At 36.3% G+C, this 19,386-nt stretch overlaps 2 protein-coding genes across 6 annotated transcripts; both read left to right on the forward strand.

The window, feature by feature from the left end:
- The first annotated feature begins 307 nt into the window (after window positions 1-307).
- On the forward strand, window positions 308-10,936 carry LOC113066194 (nucleoporin p58/p45-like). 4 transcript variants are annotated; one of them, XM_026237947.1, is made up of 14 exons: window positions 308-667; window positions 1,025-1,182; window positions 1,279-1,311; window positions 1,945-2,214; window positions 2,300-2,450; window positions 2,538-2,603; window positions 2,672-2,846; window positions 2,932-3,011; window positions 3,098-3,216; window positions 3,325-3,407; window positions 4,936-5,137; window positions 8,528-8,611; window positions 9,829-9,924; window positions 10,198-10,936. In XM_026237947.1, exons 1-14 carry the CDS (start codon window positions 588-590, stop codon window positions 10,365-10,367), a joined length of 1,767 nt encoding a protein of 588 aa, XP_026093732.1. In that variant the 5' UTR covers window positions 308-587; the 3' UTR covers window positions 10,368-10,936. The 4 variants fall into 4 exon arrangements, with proteins under 4 accessions (XP_026093732.1, XP_026093733.1, XP_026093735.1 ...); XM_026237948.1 differs by lacking the exon at window positions 9,829-9,924 and having other exon boundaries at window positions 309-667; XM_026237950.1 differs by lacking the exon at window positions 10,198-10,936 and having other exon boundaries at window positions 309-667; window positions 9,697-9,916.
- A 342-nt stretch (window positions 10,937-11,278) lies between these two features.
- LOC113066195 (palmitoyltransferase ZDHHC20-like) lies at window positions 11,279-17,726 on the forward strand. 2 transcript variants are annotated; one of them, XM_026237951.1, is made up of 14 exons: window positions 11,279-11,551; window positions 12,134-12,160; window positions 12,761-12,855; window positions 13,100-13,220; window positions 13,655-13,724; window positions 13,851-13,883; window positions 13,982-14,102; window positions 14,784-14,819; window positions 15,007-15,139; window positions 15,844-15,970; window positions 16,551-16,643; window positions 16,734-16,849; window positions 16,920-16,967; window positions 17,182-17,726. In XM_026237951.1, the coding sequence occupies exons 1-13, from the start codon at window positions 11,434-11,436 to the stop codon at window positions 16,961-16,963; spliced, it is 1,134 nt and encodes a 377-aa protein (XP_026093736.1). In that variant the 5' UTR covers window positions 11,279-11,433; the 3' UTR covers window positions 16,964-16,967; window positions 17,182-17,726. The 2 variants fall into 2 exon arrangements, with proteins under 2 accessions (XP_026093736.1, XP_026093737.1); XM_026237952.1 differs by lacking the exon at window positions 14,784-14,819 and having other exon boundaries at window positions 11,280-11,551.
- Window positions 17,727-19,386: the final 1,660 nt, after the last annotated feature.

A 19,386-nucleotide genomic window follows, 5' to 3' on the forward strand; every position in this document is an offset into this window, starting at 1 on the left:
TTGTGTATATTAATCATTATTTCACTTGGTTCACAAAAAAAATTCCTTCAGGGACGCAACACCAATAAACTATCATAAAGGCATTTTTTGATAGTTGCTGAAATAATATTAACTAAATAGTGGAAATATGTCTGTAAGGGTGCACAGAATATTAATAGAAAGTCCAACAACAGAAAACAAACAAACACCAGAGTTGATAAATAATAGATTATTTAGTTCAATAAATCACACTGCAATAAAATGTGCCTGCACGGACCTTCCAAGTCAGTAGGTGGCAGTACATCAAAACAGATGATGTTTCAATTTTACCGCAAAAACAAGGAGACAGAAGAAGAAGAAGAGATTGTGCGCGGAAACACGGAGCAGCGACGTTTTCAATACTTCGAAACCCACAGAAGTTTTAAAAATAAACCAAACCTCGATTGCCTCGTTTAGAGTATTTTATTCATATCTTCTTTATACGCAGCAGAAGTTCGTTGTGGTTGCTTTTATTATGCAACTTATGTCGTAAGAAGTGGCTTCAGGGCCTCCACGAGGTCGCTCCCGCTTGGTTCTGATTGTAATTTTTTGGAAATTTAAGTTCAAGAATGTCCAGCTTTAACTTCGGCACAAGTACCCTCGGCTCCACCGGCACCGGAGGAGGCTTCTCACTTGGAGCTGCGAGCAGGTAACGTTTACTTTATTAGGACGCATCGTGACAGCTTTCAACAGTCTGCTAATTTTTAATGTGCAGAAACACGTATAAAAGGACAGCTTTAAATGCTAACTTTAATTTGCTGTTCATAATTCAAGCTCACATTTTAGTTCCGCATTCATTTTCAATGGCATACCATAACAAAAATAAAGTATTTACCAAATGGTTGTTTGAATGCATTAGCTTTTATATATATATATATATATATATATATATATATATATATATATATATATATATATATATATATGTGTGTGTGTATTAATATAGATATATTTTATGTCATTAGGGTTAATGTTGTGATTTTTAATATCTGAGATCTTTTTCCAGTGCACCTGCTGCAGGTACGAGTGGATTTGCATTCGGAGGATTTGGCACGCCGACGTCCACTCCGGCCACCACCAGTACCACCTCCACACTGGGATTTGGGTCTAGTTTATTTGCCCAGAAACCAGCAACTGGAATCACCTTTAACACACCTGCCTCAGGTTCTTTGCTGCTTTTATGAGGCATGATTTGGTGCCTTGGTAATAAATAACATAATATTTTATTCATTTTGTTAATTAACTGTCTAACACTTTTAGGGGCTGCTGCATCCACTACTGGCCTTACTTTAGGTAAGCAATTCTTAAAGAATACAAGCTAGAAGAAATTTAATTGTATTTCTTTAGTCCAGTGGGCCTCAGATCTTTTGACTCAATTGCCCCTAATGTCTACAACAGTATTTTTTTTATAATGCTTAATTCAAATATTAACTTTTTTAACACATAATTTCTACCTATTTTAGTGATTGTCATAACTACACTGTAAAAAAATAATAATTTCCAAATCCAAAAGTAAAATAGTTATTGGAGAAAGTACTGTTTTAGTAGCAATTACTGGGTGAAAACTATTAATATATTTGTATACAAATTGTATATGCATATTCATTATTAAAATGTAGATTTAATCGTATAGTTCACCCAAACATAAAAACTGTCATCATTAACTCACCCTCAATTTGTTTACAACCTTTTTCTTTCTTCTGTTGAACATAAAAGAAGATATTTTAAAAAATATGGGTAACAAAAAAGTTGTTTGTCCACATCGACTTCTATAGTATGGGGAAGAGAAAAATAAGCACCACAACCTATATTCTTCAAATTATCATCTTCATTTTTAAGCCCCTTGAACGTTTGCTTTGAGAACCTCTGGTTCAATCTGTCAGACATGCTGTACTGTTTTGCAATTTTCTGTTTTTGTGTTCTTAGGGAGTCTTACCACCTCTACCGCTGGTTCCACTGGATTCAGCCTGGGCTTCGGAAAGCCAGCAGCCTCCGCTGCACCTTTCTCACTGACAGCCAACACCTCTGCAGCACCAGGCACAGGCCTGACTCTGGGATCCGTCCTGACCTCCACAGCCCCTCAGACCAGCTCCACTGGGTTCTCCCTCAACTTAGGTGGAGCTGCCGCCACTTCCTCCGCTCCTGCCTCGGGTTTTTCTTTTGGTTCCAGTCTCTTTTCCAACCCCTCCTTGACAGGTCAGCCTTTTTTCCCTCTGTAGTCATGTTACATTCAATTTAAACTTGTGGTTTTGCTCTTATACTTATTTTATGTGTGTTTCAGGTTTGGGACAGTCCACTTTAGGTGGACCTCTGAGTCTGGGTGGTTTAGTCGCGACCACCTCTGCCCCTGCGCTCAGTCTTGGCCTGGGTGGAGTAGACTTCAGTACTTCCTCTGAAAAAAATACTGACAAGTTATCCAGCACCAGACCAGAGTAAGAACCACACTACGATCACTTTTTGACTTCATTTATAGATCATTTTAGTTGTTCTTACCCTGCTTTTTGTTCTCTTCTCTACAGAGACAGTAAAGCCCTCAAAGATGAAAACCTGCCAGGTCCAATCTGTCAAGATGTGGACAACTTTCAGTAAGTCTACCACATTTTGTGATAGTTGCATCAGTTTGACTTGGTGCTTAATAAGTGTCTTTCCACAGGAAATTTGTCAAAGAACAGAAGCAAGTCCAGGAAGAGATCAGCAGGATGTCTTCTAAAGCCATTCTCAAAGTGCAAGAGGACATCAAGACGCTCAGACAGCTCCTGTCCGTCGTTGCCAGTGGGCTGCAAAGAAATTCACTCTCCATAGACAAACTGAAGTTGGAAACTTCTCAGGTTAGGCAAAAGAGGTCACGCAGACAATCCTATACAGTTCAAGGATTGATGGATCTTGTAATCCATCATCCTTTTCTTCATACAGGAATTGAAGAATGCCGATATCGCACTACGCACCCAGAAGACACCTCCTGGACTCCAACATGAGAACACGGCGCCTTCCGAGTGAGTGAATCTGTGTGGTTCTAAGCAGTAAAAGTTGCTTACTATTAATTCTTGTCCGCCAATGCACTGTCCGTTTGTCTCTCCAGTTATTTCCGGGCTCTGGTGGAGCAGTTTGAGGTGCAGTTACAGCAGTACCGTCAGCAGATTGAAGAACTGGAGAATCATCTGACCACGCAGAGCAGTGGCTCCCACATCACCCCTCAAGGTTTTAATCTCCTCTATGCTCTCTGTCTACTAAAGCACAGCCTTGATTCATATGATAGAAAGATAGTTTGGGGATCCTCTTGAATGTATGATGTCATCTCTCATGTAGATTTGTCCCAGGCCATGCAGAAACTCTACCAGACGTTTGTTGCACTTGCTGCACAGTTGCAGGGAGTTCATGAGAATGTTAAAGTAAGTTCTGAACATTTCTTATATGGACCATATTTAATGTTTTTGAGTATCACTTTCAGTCATTTTTCCTTAAAATCAATATCTTAAAGGGTTAGTTCACCCAAATATTAAAATTGTCATTAATGACTCACCCTCATGTCGTTCCAAACCCGTAAGTCCTCCGTTCATCTTTAGAACACAGTTGTGAGTGCGACTGCTTTGACTGTTGACATACGACGCTGCTGACGTGTTTTCTGGTGTGTCCAGTAACAATAACAAAGATAACATGTCAGCAGCGTCACTGCAGTGCTGTGAACGCGCTCACAACAGACCCGGAAGAGAAGACAATGCTGAATAAAGTCGTTATTTTTGGACCAAAATTTATTTTTGATGCTTCAAAGAATTCTAACTGACCCTCTGATGTCACATGGTCTCCTTTGATGATGTTTTTCTTACCTTTCTGGACATGGACAGTATACCGTACACACAGCTTCAATGGAGGGACTGAGAGCTCTCGGACTAAATCTAAAATATCTTAAACTGTGTTCCGAAGGAGTTCTTACAGGTTTGGAACGACATGGGGTTGAGTTAATGACATAAGTTAATGACATAATTTTAATATTTGGGTGAACTAATCCTTTACTGTTAACTGTCACCCGTCCCCTCTGTGGGTCGCCTAGATTTACTTCACTATATTACAGTTAAATCTCATCTAATCTTGACAAACTGTCTATCGTTGGAAAGGTCTAAGACTCTCAAATATATATTTTACCAATGTTTTTGGTTAAATATTATGTATGAAAAGTAATCGATTAATTTATGACAAGAGTGCACCCTCAAAAATCTACATTACAGGAGTTTTGACCTTTGTTTAAAAAAAAAAAAAAAGACTTCTTTGTTGCATTTTTCTCTATCACATTTTAGAAATCATCAGAAATTATAGATCAACTGAAAACTTAAAATCTCAAAATTCATCCTTTAAAACCCATTTTTAATCATTCATGAATTATAAAAATGTAAGTTTTGATTGTGCACTAAAAAGTCAATGTTAAAAAATGCGAGTGACAGTTATTAAAGTAAAAAACTATTTCTTAGTTCTGCATGTTCTGATCATTAATATTGTTTCACATATACACACACACCCAAATATTTACATGTATGCAAATACATATATTTATGTAAATGTGTGTGAGTGTATATATAGATAAAAATCTTTTATATATATATATATATATATATATAAGATAAAAAAGTCAATTTATTATATTTTAAAATGTAATACTGATTTTGAAAACGGTTCTGCTGCTGCATACTTTTATGAACACTTTTTTTGGATTCTTTGATGACAAGAAAATTCAATTGAATTCAAATTGAGACCGAAAACTTCTAACACTGTTAGTTGTGAAGTAAAATTGTTTGTTCCTTAAAACCTAACTTATATTAGTATTGTATATTATGCACGTACACATACATCACTACCTTTAGATTTCATGACAGAAATAAAGCCCAATTATTATGTTTGAAATGTCTCTTCTCTTGTTCTCTGTAGACTCTCAAACATCAGTATCTGGGCTACAGACGAGCCTTTCTCGACGACTCCACTGACATATTCGAGTCAAAACGTGTTATCGGCAAGAAATGGCAGAGCTCTCCGCACGTCACCACAGGCCCCGCCCCCTTCGGCAGTGTTCCCAATGCAGCAGCCGTTGCCATGGCTGCCACTCTCACTCAGCAGCAGCAGCCGGCTCCAGGTCTGACCGCCTTCAAGTTCTAGCCCTCTTGACCTCTAGACTGATAGAATGATGAGGGGAGGGACAAATAGAAAGAACAAGGGAGGGGGGGGGTGACCGAGAAGGGCAGACAGAGCAAAAGAATAAACCGCAAAATCAGTCAGTGCCACGTCTGTTTATGTTTTTTAATTTTCTCTCTTGGAGATCTGGAGCAACAGGGTTCTTTTAACGTACTTAATGTGTGCCAACTAGTGTGCTGTGAGATTTTAGATGCTGACTGTCTCGCCCAACTTCGGTTTTCTTTCTTATCTCTCTTCCTCACACAAGAAAAAGCATGAGATGTAAAGCATGGGCATCAAATGCTATTTAGGTCGAGCCCAAACGTTACAGGCACATTCCAAACCTATTAAAGGTTTAGAAAGGGGGTTGTCATCTTGAGGTGGTCTGTCTGTGTTTTATAGGGACAGGTCTTCTGTTTTGACTGGCGCAGAAGGGTCATAGTATTTGATCTCTGATATTCCAACAGCACTAATGTAGCCGTCACTACACACAGTAGCCAAACACAGTAGACTCGCATGCTACATACGGGACTGAAATGCTTGCACATTTATTTCCGTTTTTGTACCCATAATCAACTAAACCTGTATTCCTTAATGGTAGATGTGAAAGTTGATATGTCGAAGTGCCAAACAAACTATTTTCAGTACGACCGCCATGACTGAAGCTTTCTGAGAAATGTGTTTGTTTTAGATGGGAATAGACAGAAAAAAGCAGAGCATTTTGGGAAAGGATAAACATGCTATGCAGGAAAAAGATCGGCATACGGTATCTTAGGATAGGAACACATTTGGTCCTTTCCATGTTTTTCTCAGTTGGTTGCACCATACTGCTAACATGCATTTTAATAGCTGCATACTAAACCGATTATTTAATTGCTGTTGTTAAATCATTGTCATAATCACTTGTTTTATATAAGTATAAAGCTTTTTTGGCATGAGTGTTCACATTTCATTTGAGATCAGTTTAAATGCAATGTGCATTGTGATATTTTGATCTATGAGAGCAGCGTGTACATCAGTTGTTTCTCTTGATAGCTTTGGCAAGTATTTTTTTTAAATATATATTTTCAGTATTTTATCTTGCATCAAATCCATGCTTGTTTGGTTTAGTTTTGGAAAGACAATGTTATTCCTAAATTAATACTTTTTATGATCGTGATGATTTGAGTTAACCGGATTTCCGATGGGTTTGGATATACATGAGCAGATATGTATGAAGCTACTGATTCTTAGGTGCATTCAGGTCATTTACTGTATTTTATTGGACAGCTTAGTGAATGATATCATTTCAGTGTTTTTTGTTCTCGACTGGAGGTTTCTTTGCTTCGGTGACACCCTCCATCCATCTGTAACCATGGTTGCATATGTAGTTACCATGGAGATTTCCTAGCAATAATAGCTGGCTGGAGGTGTGGGAGATAGTGATAGATGCTCCACTTTCGATGGCACAGAATCAATTTATGCTGATCTTATTCTGGGTTCTCAGTCTATAGAAAAGTATCAAATTGCAAACATTTTTGATTTGTATAATAAGTCGACAAAGGGGCTTTATTAGTGTGATCCACAAACCAAAATCATTTTGATGGAAAACTTGACTGTTCATCATTCACATTTCATTGTTTTCCCAATTAGTTTTTTTTTTTTTTTTTTATCTGTACTATAGTATTTTTGGGAAGTGGACTGTGCCTTTGTGGTTAGGAAAGTCTAGACTGTTGTGGGTGCGTTTGCATATTCAGTTAGCTCTAACTATGTAGTGCGCTAAACCAGTGGAGTGGCTTAATTAGTTGCACTGTATATGAATACATACACAAGATGTGATTCCTTGTAGAATCAGCCCAACCACAACACACTGCAGTAAAGTCTGTTAAAAATGAAAATCTTACACAGACACTAGTCATTATTCATTTTCTTACTTTATTTAAGGGCTACAGTGTTCAAGCCTTCAGTTTGAGTGAACATGCTGCTTTATGGGACTGTTGAGGGTCTGCGGTGTAGGATTGTGCCAAACTTCAGTATTTAGAAATGCAGTTTTTTTTTTTTTTTTTTTTTTTAATTCTTGGCCTTTTGGGGGCCCAGAGCTGCTATTTCATGCTTAGATCTGGCTGTCATAACTCAAAGGTCTGAGGAATAGTGGATAGTTATTTTTTCATAGCTTTTCTTGCAAAAGATGAAAGCAACACACCTTGTGCTTTGTGGGAAAGCTATGAATAAGACCATCAGTGAACTTCCACTATGAGCCGTTGTGAATCAGACCTTACAGGCTTTCTTTGGATTTTATTTGCCAATCTACTAAACAAACAGACGATCTTAATGCATGTCATGTTTTTTAAAAAAAACGCTTTTAGGAAGTGGCTTTTGTGTGTCGGTACTTTATCAAAGCTCTTACACAGGATGTCGGTTTATAGACATGTCTGGTTCTTGGTATACATTTCCATTCCTTGGAAAACAAACGGGGCTTATTATTTTGGTTGTTTACAGATAGTAACATAGTGAATTCTATAATCTAACTTATAAATTGATTGTTTTTTTTAATTATCATAATTTTTTTTGTGTAGATGATGCTTGCTGATGCATTTAAAAAGGTGTGCCTTTTGAATTAGATACAGCATTAGTCTTAACCATTGTTTGAAATGCAGTTTTGGCACAGGTTGGCTTTAATCATTTTAAACGGTGTTAATGCCATAGCTACTACTAGGAATCAGTTTGTCCTCAACTGTTTGTCATGTTTAATGTAATTTGAATTGACAATAAATCAGTTTTTTTTAAAGAAAAGCCCTTGTCTTTGTTTCTTTTTGACTGATAAATCATTGATTTTTCTCAATGAATTGGATTTAAAGACTGCATTTGTGATGCTGATTTATCACATCTCTAAATTAATAATCTAATCAAATTCAAACCAGCTAAAAGGAAACGAGACAGGAGCACAATTTAGTAATGGATTAAGTATCAGCAGGTCAGCAACTACAGATGTCGATTAGGAAATAAGTACCTTTTGTCATATTAAGTGATTTAGAAAATCCATCAAAATAGGAAGCCATTAGGGTGGATCCAAGGTAAGTAGCTAGAAGCAAATTATTGCCTATTTTTTGATGTTTCATTTGCTCCAACATCATAATGAACAGTATTTTAGATAATGCTAATAAGGCTTTTATGTAGTTCTTATGCTGTGCAACTTCCTTTCAATGGGGACTTTTTCCAAAAGTTGCTTTCAAAGCATTGCTTCTCTCACAAGTTTGTTAGATCAATTTATTATTATTATTATTTCTTAGTATGCTCATTGATAATATCATCTATATATGAGAGTGCGTGAGAGTAAGTTCCTCTGCTCTCTTTTTTTTTTTTTTTGTCCCAGGACCACAGGCATCCTTGGGGGCCAGTTTTGGCACTCCCTTTTCCTCTGGTATTGGCACTAGCTTGGGCTCATCCAGCCTCGGAGGTACTTCCTGTGATAAACCTCTCCTCTCCCTTTCCATCTCTGCACTCTTTAAGTCTTTCAGTCTCAATCTTAAGACAGTTCACCCAAAAATTAAAAAAAATAAATCTTTTATTTTTTTATTTTTTTCACCCTCATGTCACACTGAACCAATATGATTTTCTTCTGTTGAAGAAAATTTTATATATTCTTGAAGGTAAACAGTTATAGTGACCACAGCTTGTAAGCTTCATAAAAAATTGGTCCATACATCACATATTCTTAAATCCAAATAGTAGTGCTTAGATTATAGGGGGGGGGGACTTATTCAAATAAGTCATTGTTAACTGATAATCTTCCCCATAGTGAGCTGTAAACTATGAAAGTTTAATTCACCATGAAATAAAATTATAAAAAAGGTAATTGTGAGTAAGTTGAGTTTACATCTCACAATTCGACATATATAAAATTGCAAATGTGTATCTTGATTTGGACTTCTCAGTCTCTTATTCTTTGAATTGAGTTTATATCATAATTATTAAATTATTATTATTGAAAAAGTCAAAAGTGTAAGATAAATAGTTGCAATTAACTTTTTTTTTCAGTGGCAGAAATAATCTTCCATAGCAAACTTAAGAACATCTTTGAACAGGTCATTCAGTTAGTTACTTAAGAACATAAATCATAAATCTTAAGAATTTTTATTTAATTTAATTTATTATTATTTTTTTTAAGTGAAACTGTCCAGTTCACAATTTGTATTCATAGTTTAATTGACAAATTGCTTTAGAGGAAAATTATCGTACATGTTGGTCTGTGATTCGGCTTCAGAAGTGCAGAAGTAATTTGATCTACTTTTTGGTGCTTTTTCGGTCCACTATAAAACTTTTTGTAGCAAAAAGACAGAAAAAATAATACAGGGCATGGAATGATACCTAATTTAAGTTTTTGAGTGAACAATTCCTGTAAATTTAAGATAGGGAGCAATCAATACTGTTATTGTTCTTGTTTTAATAATGCAGAGATTTTTTTATTATTATTATTGGTTAGGATGTTAATACAGAACTTGTATTTTTCACATTTCCCTAACCATATTTTTCCTTCATCAGTTTTTGCTAGTTAATCTCAAATGAAACTCATCACCCATTCCTGTCCTCCATTCCCCCGCCCTGTGACTAAGAGTTTATCTCTGGAATATATGTAGTCGCAACACCTAAATGCCCCCATCTGTCTCTCGGCAGCATTTGGTAGCGGCCCTGGGTTTGGGGGCGTGGCAACAGGAGGTTTGTCGTACGGGTTTTCCTCTAGCAAGCCATCTGGAGGAAGCCTGAGCGCAGGTGTGTTTGTTAGCACCCTCCTCCATCTTACCCGCTTTCATCAATGCTATTCATTACTAACAGCTTCCCCTTAATTATAACCAATCATCCTTTCCCTCATGCTGCTTAAGGGCAAACACTGCACATCAGAAAGCTTGAAATGTAAAATTTGCATTGTTTATTTGTTAACCGCTGTTGTTTGACTTGCTTAAATGCTTGTTGGTAGGAGTAAAGGTTGAAAAAACATTAAAAAAAAATATTTAATGCTCATGTTTTAAAATCTTTGTTTCTCAGGGTTTGGAACGTCGAACACCTCTGGCTTCAACTTCAGTAACCCTGGACTTAATGCATCAGCTGGGTTGACCTTTGGAGTTTCCAACACGCAAACTCCTGGATTTGGGACAGGAGGGCCACTGCTACAGCTCAAAAAGCCACCAGCGGGAAATAAGAGGGGCAAGAGATAAAACAGCAAGTTGATATAGGGGTAAAGGGAAATTTCACGCGATAAAGATGATGTGTGTCTCAGATCTCTATTTTTATATATAAACATGTATGTGTATGTGTACTTATATATTTTCTCTGTTGGATACCATTAAGGGTGATTTGAGATTCTGTTCGGTTCTCCCCTTGTACCTCTGTGACTATGCTGTGTTCTTTGGTTTATCGTTGTCGGAATTGCGTAAGATCTAATGGAGCATATTTTGTGAAGGGATTTCAATGTAGATGCTCTCGGTATTGAAGATACTCTTGAACTTAGTTTACCTGTGTCTTAGTGGATTTATTTTGAACCATATGCTCTGTGATTGTAAATGTGTCATCCCATCCCATTAAGATGATCTGTTATTGCTTTCCCTGGTTACTTGTACCAAATAGATGTCAACATGTATAAGAACGTTCGACATGTATACTTTTGTTTTTCTCTTTTTGTTACCAAATAGTGGGGGGGAATTTCTACACTTAAGCAGACTTTGTGCAAACAAGTATTTTTCGACTTGAAATGAAGTGTTTGTTATTAAAAGATGCGACAACGGTATGTCTTGTCATTTTTTATTTAATATTTACTATTTTTATATAAATATTTACTATTTATTTTTAGAGACTGGTGGAATTAAATAGTTTTACAAGTATTTATTCGTTAGATAGATTTATTATGAATAATTTATTTAGAACGTGTATTTAAAACAGAAAAAGGCAAGTTTGACCAAATGTCAGACTGGTTTGTTTTGAAGTTTAGGCCTAGCAGCGCAAACTAACCCTGTCTGTAGTCTGGCGTGAAATTAAGTATCCTACTATAAAAATGTAAAAATAAAGTAGCCTTTCCAGCGTTCAGGCAAGTAATCTAATCAATATTAGCTTGCACTGGATTAGCAGCGTCTGCTTTTTTGGCCAATCAGATAGGACTACTGGGAGATTGTCGTGCAACGTCATGAATATTCATAACTCAGACCTTCAACGTTGTACAACCAATAGGAGGCGGAGCCAAACCGTCATCCCTCCTTTCCCATCTTCTTTATTCAAGGAAGGAGAAATATGGCGCCTACACATGTACTGAGATGCTGTCAAAGGGGTCTGGCTTGGATACCGGTGATATTTATTGCTTTAGTGGTGTGCTGGTCGTATTATGCATACGTGGTGGAGCTGTGTCTGTGTAAGTGCGCTTTTATTCATACCTACCGGAAGTCACTGAACTGAAAATGAATGAATGGCCTGTTTACGGGAGCTGGCTAATTAGCTTATTGATTTTAAACTGGAAGCAAAACAACATGGATTATGGTTTTGAAGCATATATTGTGCTTTACACCACATTCAAGATTAGGAAGTGTTTTTAAGCTTGGTGGTGACAGCTCGTTTATTTTTACAGTTGATCATTTTATTCTAAATGAATATTTAGAACTTGCCAAATATTATATTATTATAAATATTCTATGCAATGTTAAAGTGGGGAACCCTAAAAATGCGGTTAGATCTTTTCAGAAATCAGTCAAATTAATTCTTGTTCTTTAGAAATCAGATTATTGATGGTTTATCACAGAAATAATAGCACAAATTGTATTTTAAATATAGAAAAGATGCTTATTATATGTTTATAAACAAACGTTCACAAAGTTTAGCCTCAAGTCTTATGTCACATGTCTAGGTAAAGTGTATTTCATATTTCATAGAAGTAGTGTAATGTGCCTTGGGTCAAATCTGCTAAACGGTTCCTTTTCTCCTCCTGTATTCTTTGCAGTTACTATACCAAGTTCTATTGAAAAAGGTGAGTAAACCTTCCCTTCACTTTTTTAAGGAAAAAGCATTGACAGATGTTTTTATCGAAAGCAGTTTACATTGAATTCTAAGTACACATTAAATAAAGTAATTAATTCAAATGTAAAACATTTTAAATAAATACATGCACAGGTAATATTGATTTGAGTTGAGATTATTATATTATATAATAAATAATAATGTAACTTTTTTATTAAAAAATGTAAAAAATAATAATAACTTTTTTGACCAATCAGAACCAATCAGAATTACTTATTTCAAAGACCCTTGTAGAAATCTTTTTAAATTCACAAGCCAAATAACTATTTAATGTATTCTACCAAGGAAAAGCATTCATTTAAAGAGTATAAGATTATTGTATATATGTTTATTAAGGTAAAGAGTCACTTTGGCACAATTGTCAGGCTATTACAGGTTTTTTTGGTCCGTGCTTGTGCTGACTGTGGCCTTCCAGCACAGTCAAACTGCATCAGCAATCACAAACGCCTTTAGAGTGACTGATTTATACTCGGACTGTTTCTGGCAGGCTTTTCTCTTCAGGCTCATGCAGTCTTGTTGTTAATGACTGTACTATCTCTGTTCCATGCAGTTATCTACCTGACTCTGTTTCATGTGTCGTTCATCATGTTTGTGTGGTCGTACTGGAAAACTATATTTACAAGACCAGCAACCCTTCCCAAAGAGGTAAAAAAAAAAAAGAAACAGTTTTATTTGTTTTGTACATGCAGCACATGGTAACATGCCGCAGAGATTATATGTGCATATTAACATGTTAATCCAGGCATTGTAAATAAATGCACACAATATTTATTTGTTTCCATGGAGTGAGTGTTTTATACGTATCATTTCACACACTATTGTTGATGAAATAGAACATGCTGCTGATTTGTCATACAGTGAGCTGATTGTTTTGTGTTGTGTGTTTCAGTTCTGTCTACCCAGATCTGAGAAAGAGCAGTATGAGAAAGAACAGCGTCCAGAAACTCAGCAGGAGATCCTGAAGAAAGTGGCCACCGGTCTCCCCCTTTACACCCGCACTGGTGCAGGAGGTTAGAGGCTGACTCAAACACACAGAATATATAATAAGAAATTACCCACACGATTATACCTAAAGGGACTAAGTGCCAGGTGCAAGCAGACACAGATGTAGCCTTTTTATTGAGTAAGATGTGGTTTAAACTTTAAACAATTCAGTTATTTATTTGCCAAAAGAGGCTATTGGCACAAACAGCCTGTTTAAGTTTTTGTTTTATCTGGTAAGCCGCTTCATAGGGAGCCAAGATGACCACCAATTATGAAGTTCTAATATTATTAATTTATTACTGTTTTTACTATTATATATTTATTCTTATTTTATTATTAAAGATGTATTTATTTTATTATATGCAATTTCTAATTACCTTCATTATTGTCTATTTAAACCTGGATTTTGCTATAAAAATAAGCTTAGAAACTGGTATTATTTTTTTTCCTCATCTTCTAGCTATCCGGTACTGTGACCGCTGCCAGGTCATCAAGCCAGACAGATGTCATCATTGTTCTGCATGTGACATGTAAGTTACTGTAGTGTCTCCTGAATAGTTCTCATCACATTTTGCTTTCACGTTTCATCTGTGTCATTTTAGCTACTACCATATTTTGCTAGCCTTTCTTGAATGGCTTTTTCTTGTTACTGACAGGTGTGTACTAAAGATGGATCATCACTGTCCATGGTGAGTGAGATGCAGGTCGTTGGCACTCAAATGTAATTTGTTGAAAACCGATTGAACAGCACCCTGCTAACGTCTCTCTTTCCCTCCGTCTTCTACAGGGTGAATAACTGTGTGGGTTTCTCCAACTACAAGTTTTTCATCCTGTTCCTGACTTACTCGCTTGTATACTGCTTATTCATCGCAGCCTCTGTCCTTCAATACTTCATAAAGTTCTGGACAGTGAGTAGATCCCTCACCTTTCATCGTACTCATTTGTGTACATTTCTTCCATGTACATAAATATTTTCACTAGCATGGTGTCGTATGAATGTTATGTGTTTTTAGCAGGTTCCTTTTTATATTTCCGACATGTGCGTTATGCGTCAGGTTTTGTCCACATACCTGGCTTCACTTGTCCAATCTGCCAGCCTCATACATGCAGTCCTTTCCTTTTCACCTGGTCATTTCACTTATGCTACCAATCAAAAGTCAGATTTTTTTTGTAAACAAAATCAATACTTTTCTTCAGCAGCGATGCAGTAAATTAAACCAAAGTGACATTAAAATATTTTTTCCACAAAAATATAAAGCAGCACAACTGTTTACGACATTGATAATAATGAGAAATGCTTCTTCGGCATATTAGAAGGATTTTTGAAAGATCATTTGACACTGAGGACTACAATAACGGCTGCTGAAAATTCTGAATACATTTTAAGTATATTTCACTGATTTTACTTCTTTCAAAAATTAAAAACAATCTTACCTATCTCAAAAACTTTTGAACAGTAGTGTATGTGTTTTGACAAGCACTTGTTTGCTGTTGTAATCCCTTCTTGCCTGTGTCTGTCTGTCACCAAAGCTTTTGCTCTCCTGCGGTGCACTTCCTGTGTCTAAAAGTCTGTCTCTGTTTGCACTAAGCTTTGCCGGAGGAAATCGGCAGAGAGTTGTCCAAAGGTAATCCGTCAGTGTTTAGTAAACGTATCCGTGTTAGCGCGGTGAGTTACATTGACTGTGTTTTGTCGTTTTAACCCTGTGACCCTAACGTACCTGTCAAGTTGTGTCAGAGTGACCTGTTGCCCGTGTCTTGCTCCTTGTTGACCTTTGTCTCACAGCTCTCCTTTCTCTCTCGCCCCTCTCTCAGAACGACCCGCCAGAGTCTCACGCCAAATTCCATGTCTTGTTTCTCTTTTTTGTGGCGGCCATGTTCTGCATCAGCATTCTTTCACTCTTCACATACCACTTGTGGCTTGTGGGAAAAAACCGGTCCACCATAGGTAACACACCTGACCATACTCACTTCTCTGTGTCTTTGTCTACGTGTAGTGTAGTGTATAAATAGATTCATGTCTCTAACAATGATGCCAAGCCTGTAGACAGCTTGCTCACAATCGTTCCATAGCAACAGCAGTAGGCTTACTGTGCACAAGCTAAACCTTGTTCAGATTTATTTTTTGGTAAACTGTTTTTTTAGATGTCCTTGTGTTGACCAGATCAGTCAAGCAGTGTTTGAAGAAATCCCCTGTTTGTTTTCCCATCAGGCCCTGTAATTTTGTTTTGAAAAAGCATAAATTGACTCAGAGACAAGAGCTCAATGTTTTCATGTTCTCAAAGTCTCCTATTCTCACTGATTTATTTGATCAAAAATACTGTTAAAAATATTGTGGAATATTATTCTTGTTTAAAATACCTATTTTCTTTTTGAATATATTTTAAAATGTGATTTATTTGTGCGGTGGCAAAGCTTAATACTCCAGTCTTCAGTGTCACACGCTCCTATGAATGATAGAAATCATTCTAATATGCTGATTTTGGAACTTATGAAATGTTTACTGTCTTTACTGTCACTTTTGGTCAATTTAATACAGCCTTGCTGAATATAAGTAGCACTTTCTTAAAAAAAATTAAAACTACTGACCCTTAATGTTTGAAAGGTAGTGTATGCATCTCAACCCTCTTCTGTGGTGTTCTTTATGTTCAGAAGCCTTCAGAGCCCCGGTCTTCAGAAATGGCCCTGATAAAAATGGATTTTCCCTGGGCTTCTGCAAGAACATTGCTCAAGTGTTTGGGGACCAGAAGAAGTACTGGCTACTTCCTGTCTTTACCAGGTGAATCTACATATGAACTTGTTTTTATTGCTGATGCTTACTAAGGCAATATTTAGATTTATACTTAGGGTTAATGGTTTTGATTTGGTGCTTTTTTTACACTACAGTGCATTCAGATAGTGACACAAACTATGTGATTTATACTTTTTTTTTCTTTTTTTAAAGAAATGAATACATTTATTCATCAAGGATATATTATGTTGGTCACAGAAGACGTATAATGTAACAAAAGGTTATTTTGAATCCTGAAAAAAGCGTCACATTTTACAAAAACATATTAAGCATGTGACACTGAAGACTGAAATAATGGCTGCTGAAAATTATTCCACCACTGGAATAAGTTACATTTAAAATATATTAAAATAGAAAACAATTATTTGAAGTTGTAATAATATTTCAAAATATTACTGATTTTACTGTATTTTTTTTATCAAATAAATGCAGGCAAAGTAAGCATAAGAGCCTTTCAAATACTTTTTTATTGTAGTGTATATCAGCCAAATGCCACATTTTCCTTCAAATCAATCAAGTTCAAAATTAGATATTAAAAGATACATTTACATAGTTCTTTCTCTTATAGTCAAGGAGATGGCTTTTCTTTTCCTACACGGTTGGTCACTAATGATCTAGAGCAGCCCACTGAATGTCTCCAGCCTGCCGGGTTGGATAAAGGGTGAGGAGACATATTTTCTTTCACTATTGGGTGGGCACTAACCAAAACCACATGAATAGTAGTAACTTCCAGTGCGGTTCTTTCCCTCAGTGCTGTAGAAAATTCTGCTGAGAAAACCACCCCTCTCAGTGAGTCCCAAAACCATCTATTAGGCAGTGCTTACCACATTGAAGAAGATCACGAAGAGACAGATGTCTTAAAGTCTGGTAGGTTGCTCCATTCTAACAAGGAATGAGTGAGAAAAGTTTAGAGAATAACCGTCATCTTGCTTTTCAGATGAAAGCGAAGCTGTCGCTATCTCCATTGAGAATGAGTCATAGCCAGGTAAGGTGATTTCACACTAAGCACTGTTTGTTATGTATTCAGTATATACACTGTTCAAAGGTTTAAAGTCAGTAAGATGATTTCTAAAGGATCATGTAACACTGAAGACTGGAGTAAAGGCTGCTGAAAATTTAACAGGATTAAATTAAATTTTTAGAGCATAAAAAAAAAAACTATTGACCATAAACTGCTGTGATGTCATTTCCTTCCGTAGGACTGAAGCTGGTGAGGGGTGAATCCTCAGTGGTCTCGTGCCTTCGACTCGCAGTATTGGGGACTGTTGAGGAGAATCACGTCACATCACACTGATGCCTTAAACAGCTCTTTTTCTCTGAAAGATCCTGAATACCCATCACTTCTGGAGCGTCACATCTGTGATTGCTCCCAGTCCCCATTCAACTATAGTAGCTGCACTCTTTCAACAAAGAGATTGCACGCATGTCTTTTCCATCCATCGTTTTTGCATAACAAACTCTTTTGTTGCTCAGGCCTTCACGAGACATGCAGATTTCATGTGCATGTGAACTGATACAGGGGATATTCAACTATTCTCCAAGTGTTTACCACATCTGGTACCAGCTGCTGTTTACTTGAGGGACAGGTGGGAAATGGATCCATACCAAGTGAACGGTCTGACTGAGCTTGTCTTGAAACCTATGTGCCACAGATTTAATGGACACTGTAGAGCGCAGGTGCCCATTCGTACTTATGGTTTGGAATATTAGACTTTTTTTAGACATCATTAACATTCTTCTAAGATTATATATATATATATATATATATATATAGACTAATAAAGTGTGTGTGTGTGTATATATATAAATATATATATATATATATATATATATATATATATATATATATATATATATATACACACACACACACACACGTTCACAAAGTGCAATGGAGTGTGTCCAGGCAGAGGAAAAATGCCTGAAAAAGACTGAAAATCTATTTTTTTTTTTTCTTAAGCTGCTTCACTTATGGTGACTTTTATTATTGTTTTTTGTCGTCATCTTGAGATGATTCTGGTGTGAAATGTTGTGCACACGTCGGCCACATTGTGTATGCCAAATAAAGGGCTTAATACCAGAGCTCTGAACTCTACAGGAGTGTTTACAAAATGTCAGTAATACATCTCTGCTCATGCAGTGTAGCCAGTGTCACTAGAAACCAAACTGAAATGTTTGTAGGTTCCTCCTGCAGTATCAAAACTGTCCAGCAGGCTGCATTTACACTGCTTGATATTGTATTACGTGTTCAATGTTCTTTGGTATTGTATCATCAGACTTTATTAGTCTAAATCCTCGTTAAATTATGTTTTTACCCTTTTTTCCTTTTATATTTTATACATCAGAATTGTGAATAGCTCTATAGATTCAGACTACTTATTTTTAAGCCATATTCGCAAAGCAGTAAAGGTGAAATGTATTTATATTTATCGTAAATTATCATTTGTAACCTTTGGTCCAGTGTGAAATAATAATTGTGCCTGTCAGCTGTGACCGTAGCGTGAGTTACGTGGAGCTGATGTGTGGTAATCCAGATGTGTTTATGTACTACAAAGTGAATCGCAGTGATTGCTTCATTTGTGGTGTGACTTTTCTAAAGAAATGCCTTGACAAATCAAGACTTACTTGTAAGTGTGCATCGTAAAGGACGCTGTTCCGGAGTGTTTGTTTCAAATGAGGTCGTAATAAGTAAATTAACTAGTAAAAAGAAAAAATATCTCCATACAGAAAAACAAAGCAGTCTTTCGTGAATTTACACCTGCAGCATCTTTTATAAAACTTTTACTGTCTCTGATCTGGCTTTGAAGGGCTTGTAAGTATTACCAGATGGGTTTTTATTGTTCTTTAAGACATCTTTGACTGTTTATGTGCTGAGAAGTTTTGTTTATTACAGATGACTTGCTGCAATTATTACATTTACCATCAGTGACCAGACTTATGGTTCATAACCGCAGTTATGAAGATTCCAGCAAGTCATATGTATGTAAATGGTGTAGATGTTTTGCTGTTTTTGTGGTGTTAAGGAATGTGTTTACTGGTAAAGAATGTTTTAGGGTTTTTTGTTTGTTTTGTTATTCTTTTGGACAGCCTTATGAATTACACAGCCTTTACATTATTCGTATTATTATTATGGCATTCATTACATTTTAGATTTTATTAGTAAAGAAAAAACTAAACCTGAAGCCATAATGAAATTATTATAGAAGGGTTGGTGTTGGGTTGTCCTTGTACCATGTTCTTTATTTCTGCCACAATCAAATTAATTAACAAAACTAAAGCCTTGTGTTTCGATGCATGTCAAAATCAGTTGTATATTTGATCTGCTGATGTGCAAGCCTGGAGGATAGATTTTGTTAAGTACATCTTTTGAAATAGATGTTACAGATAATTTATTAACAAATAAA

The sequence above is a fragment of the Carassius auratus genome, chromosome 49 (assembly GCF_003368295.1).
Source record: "Carassius auratus strain Wakin chromosome 49, ASM336829v1, whole genome shotgun sequence".
Classification (NCBI taxonomy): Eukaryota; Metazoa; Chordata; class Actinopteri; order Cypriniformes; family Cyprinidae; genus Carassius; species Carassius auratus.

Coding starts and splice junctions, on each gene's coding strand:
- LOC113066194 (XM_026237947.1), top strand. CDS start 588: ATGTCCAGCTTTAACTTCGGCACAAGTACCCTCGGCTCCACCGGCACC. Junction 2,604..2,671: donor CAAGATGTGGACAACTTTCA/GTAAGTCTACCA, acceptor GTCTTTCCACAG/GAAATTTGTCAAAGAACAGA. Junction 9,925..10,197: donor TGGAGGAAGCCTGAGCGCAG/GTGTGTTTGTTA, acceptor TTTGTTTCTCAG/GGTTTGGAACGTCGAACACC.
- LOC113066195 (XM_026237951.1), top strand. CDS start 11,434: ATGGCGCCTACACATGTACTGAGATGCTGTCAAAGGGGTCTGGCTTGG. Junction 11,552..12,133: donor CGTGGTGGAGCTGTGTCTGT/GTAAGTGCGCTT, acceptor TATTCTTTGCAG/TTACTATACCAAGTTCTATT. Junction 15,140..15,843: donor AAAAAACCGGTCCACCATAG/GTAACACACCTG, acceptor CTTTATGTTCAG/AAGCCTTCAGAGCCCCGGTC.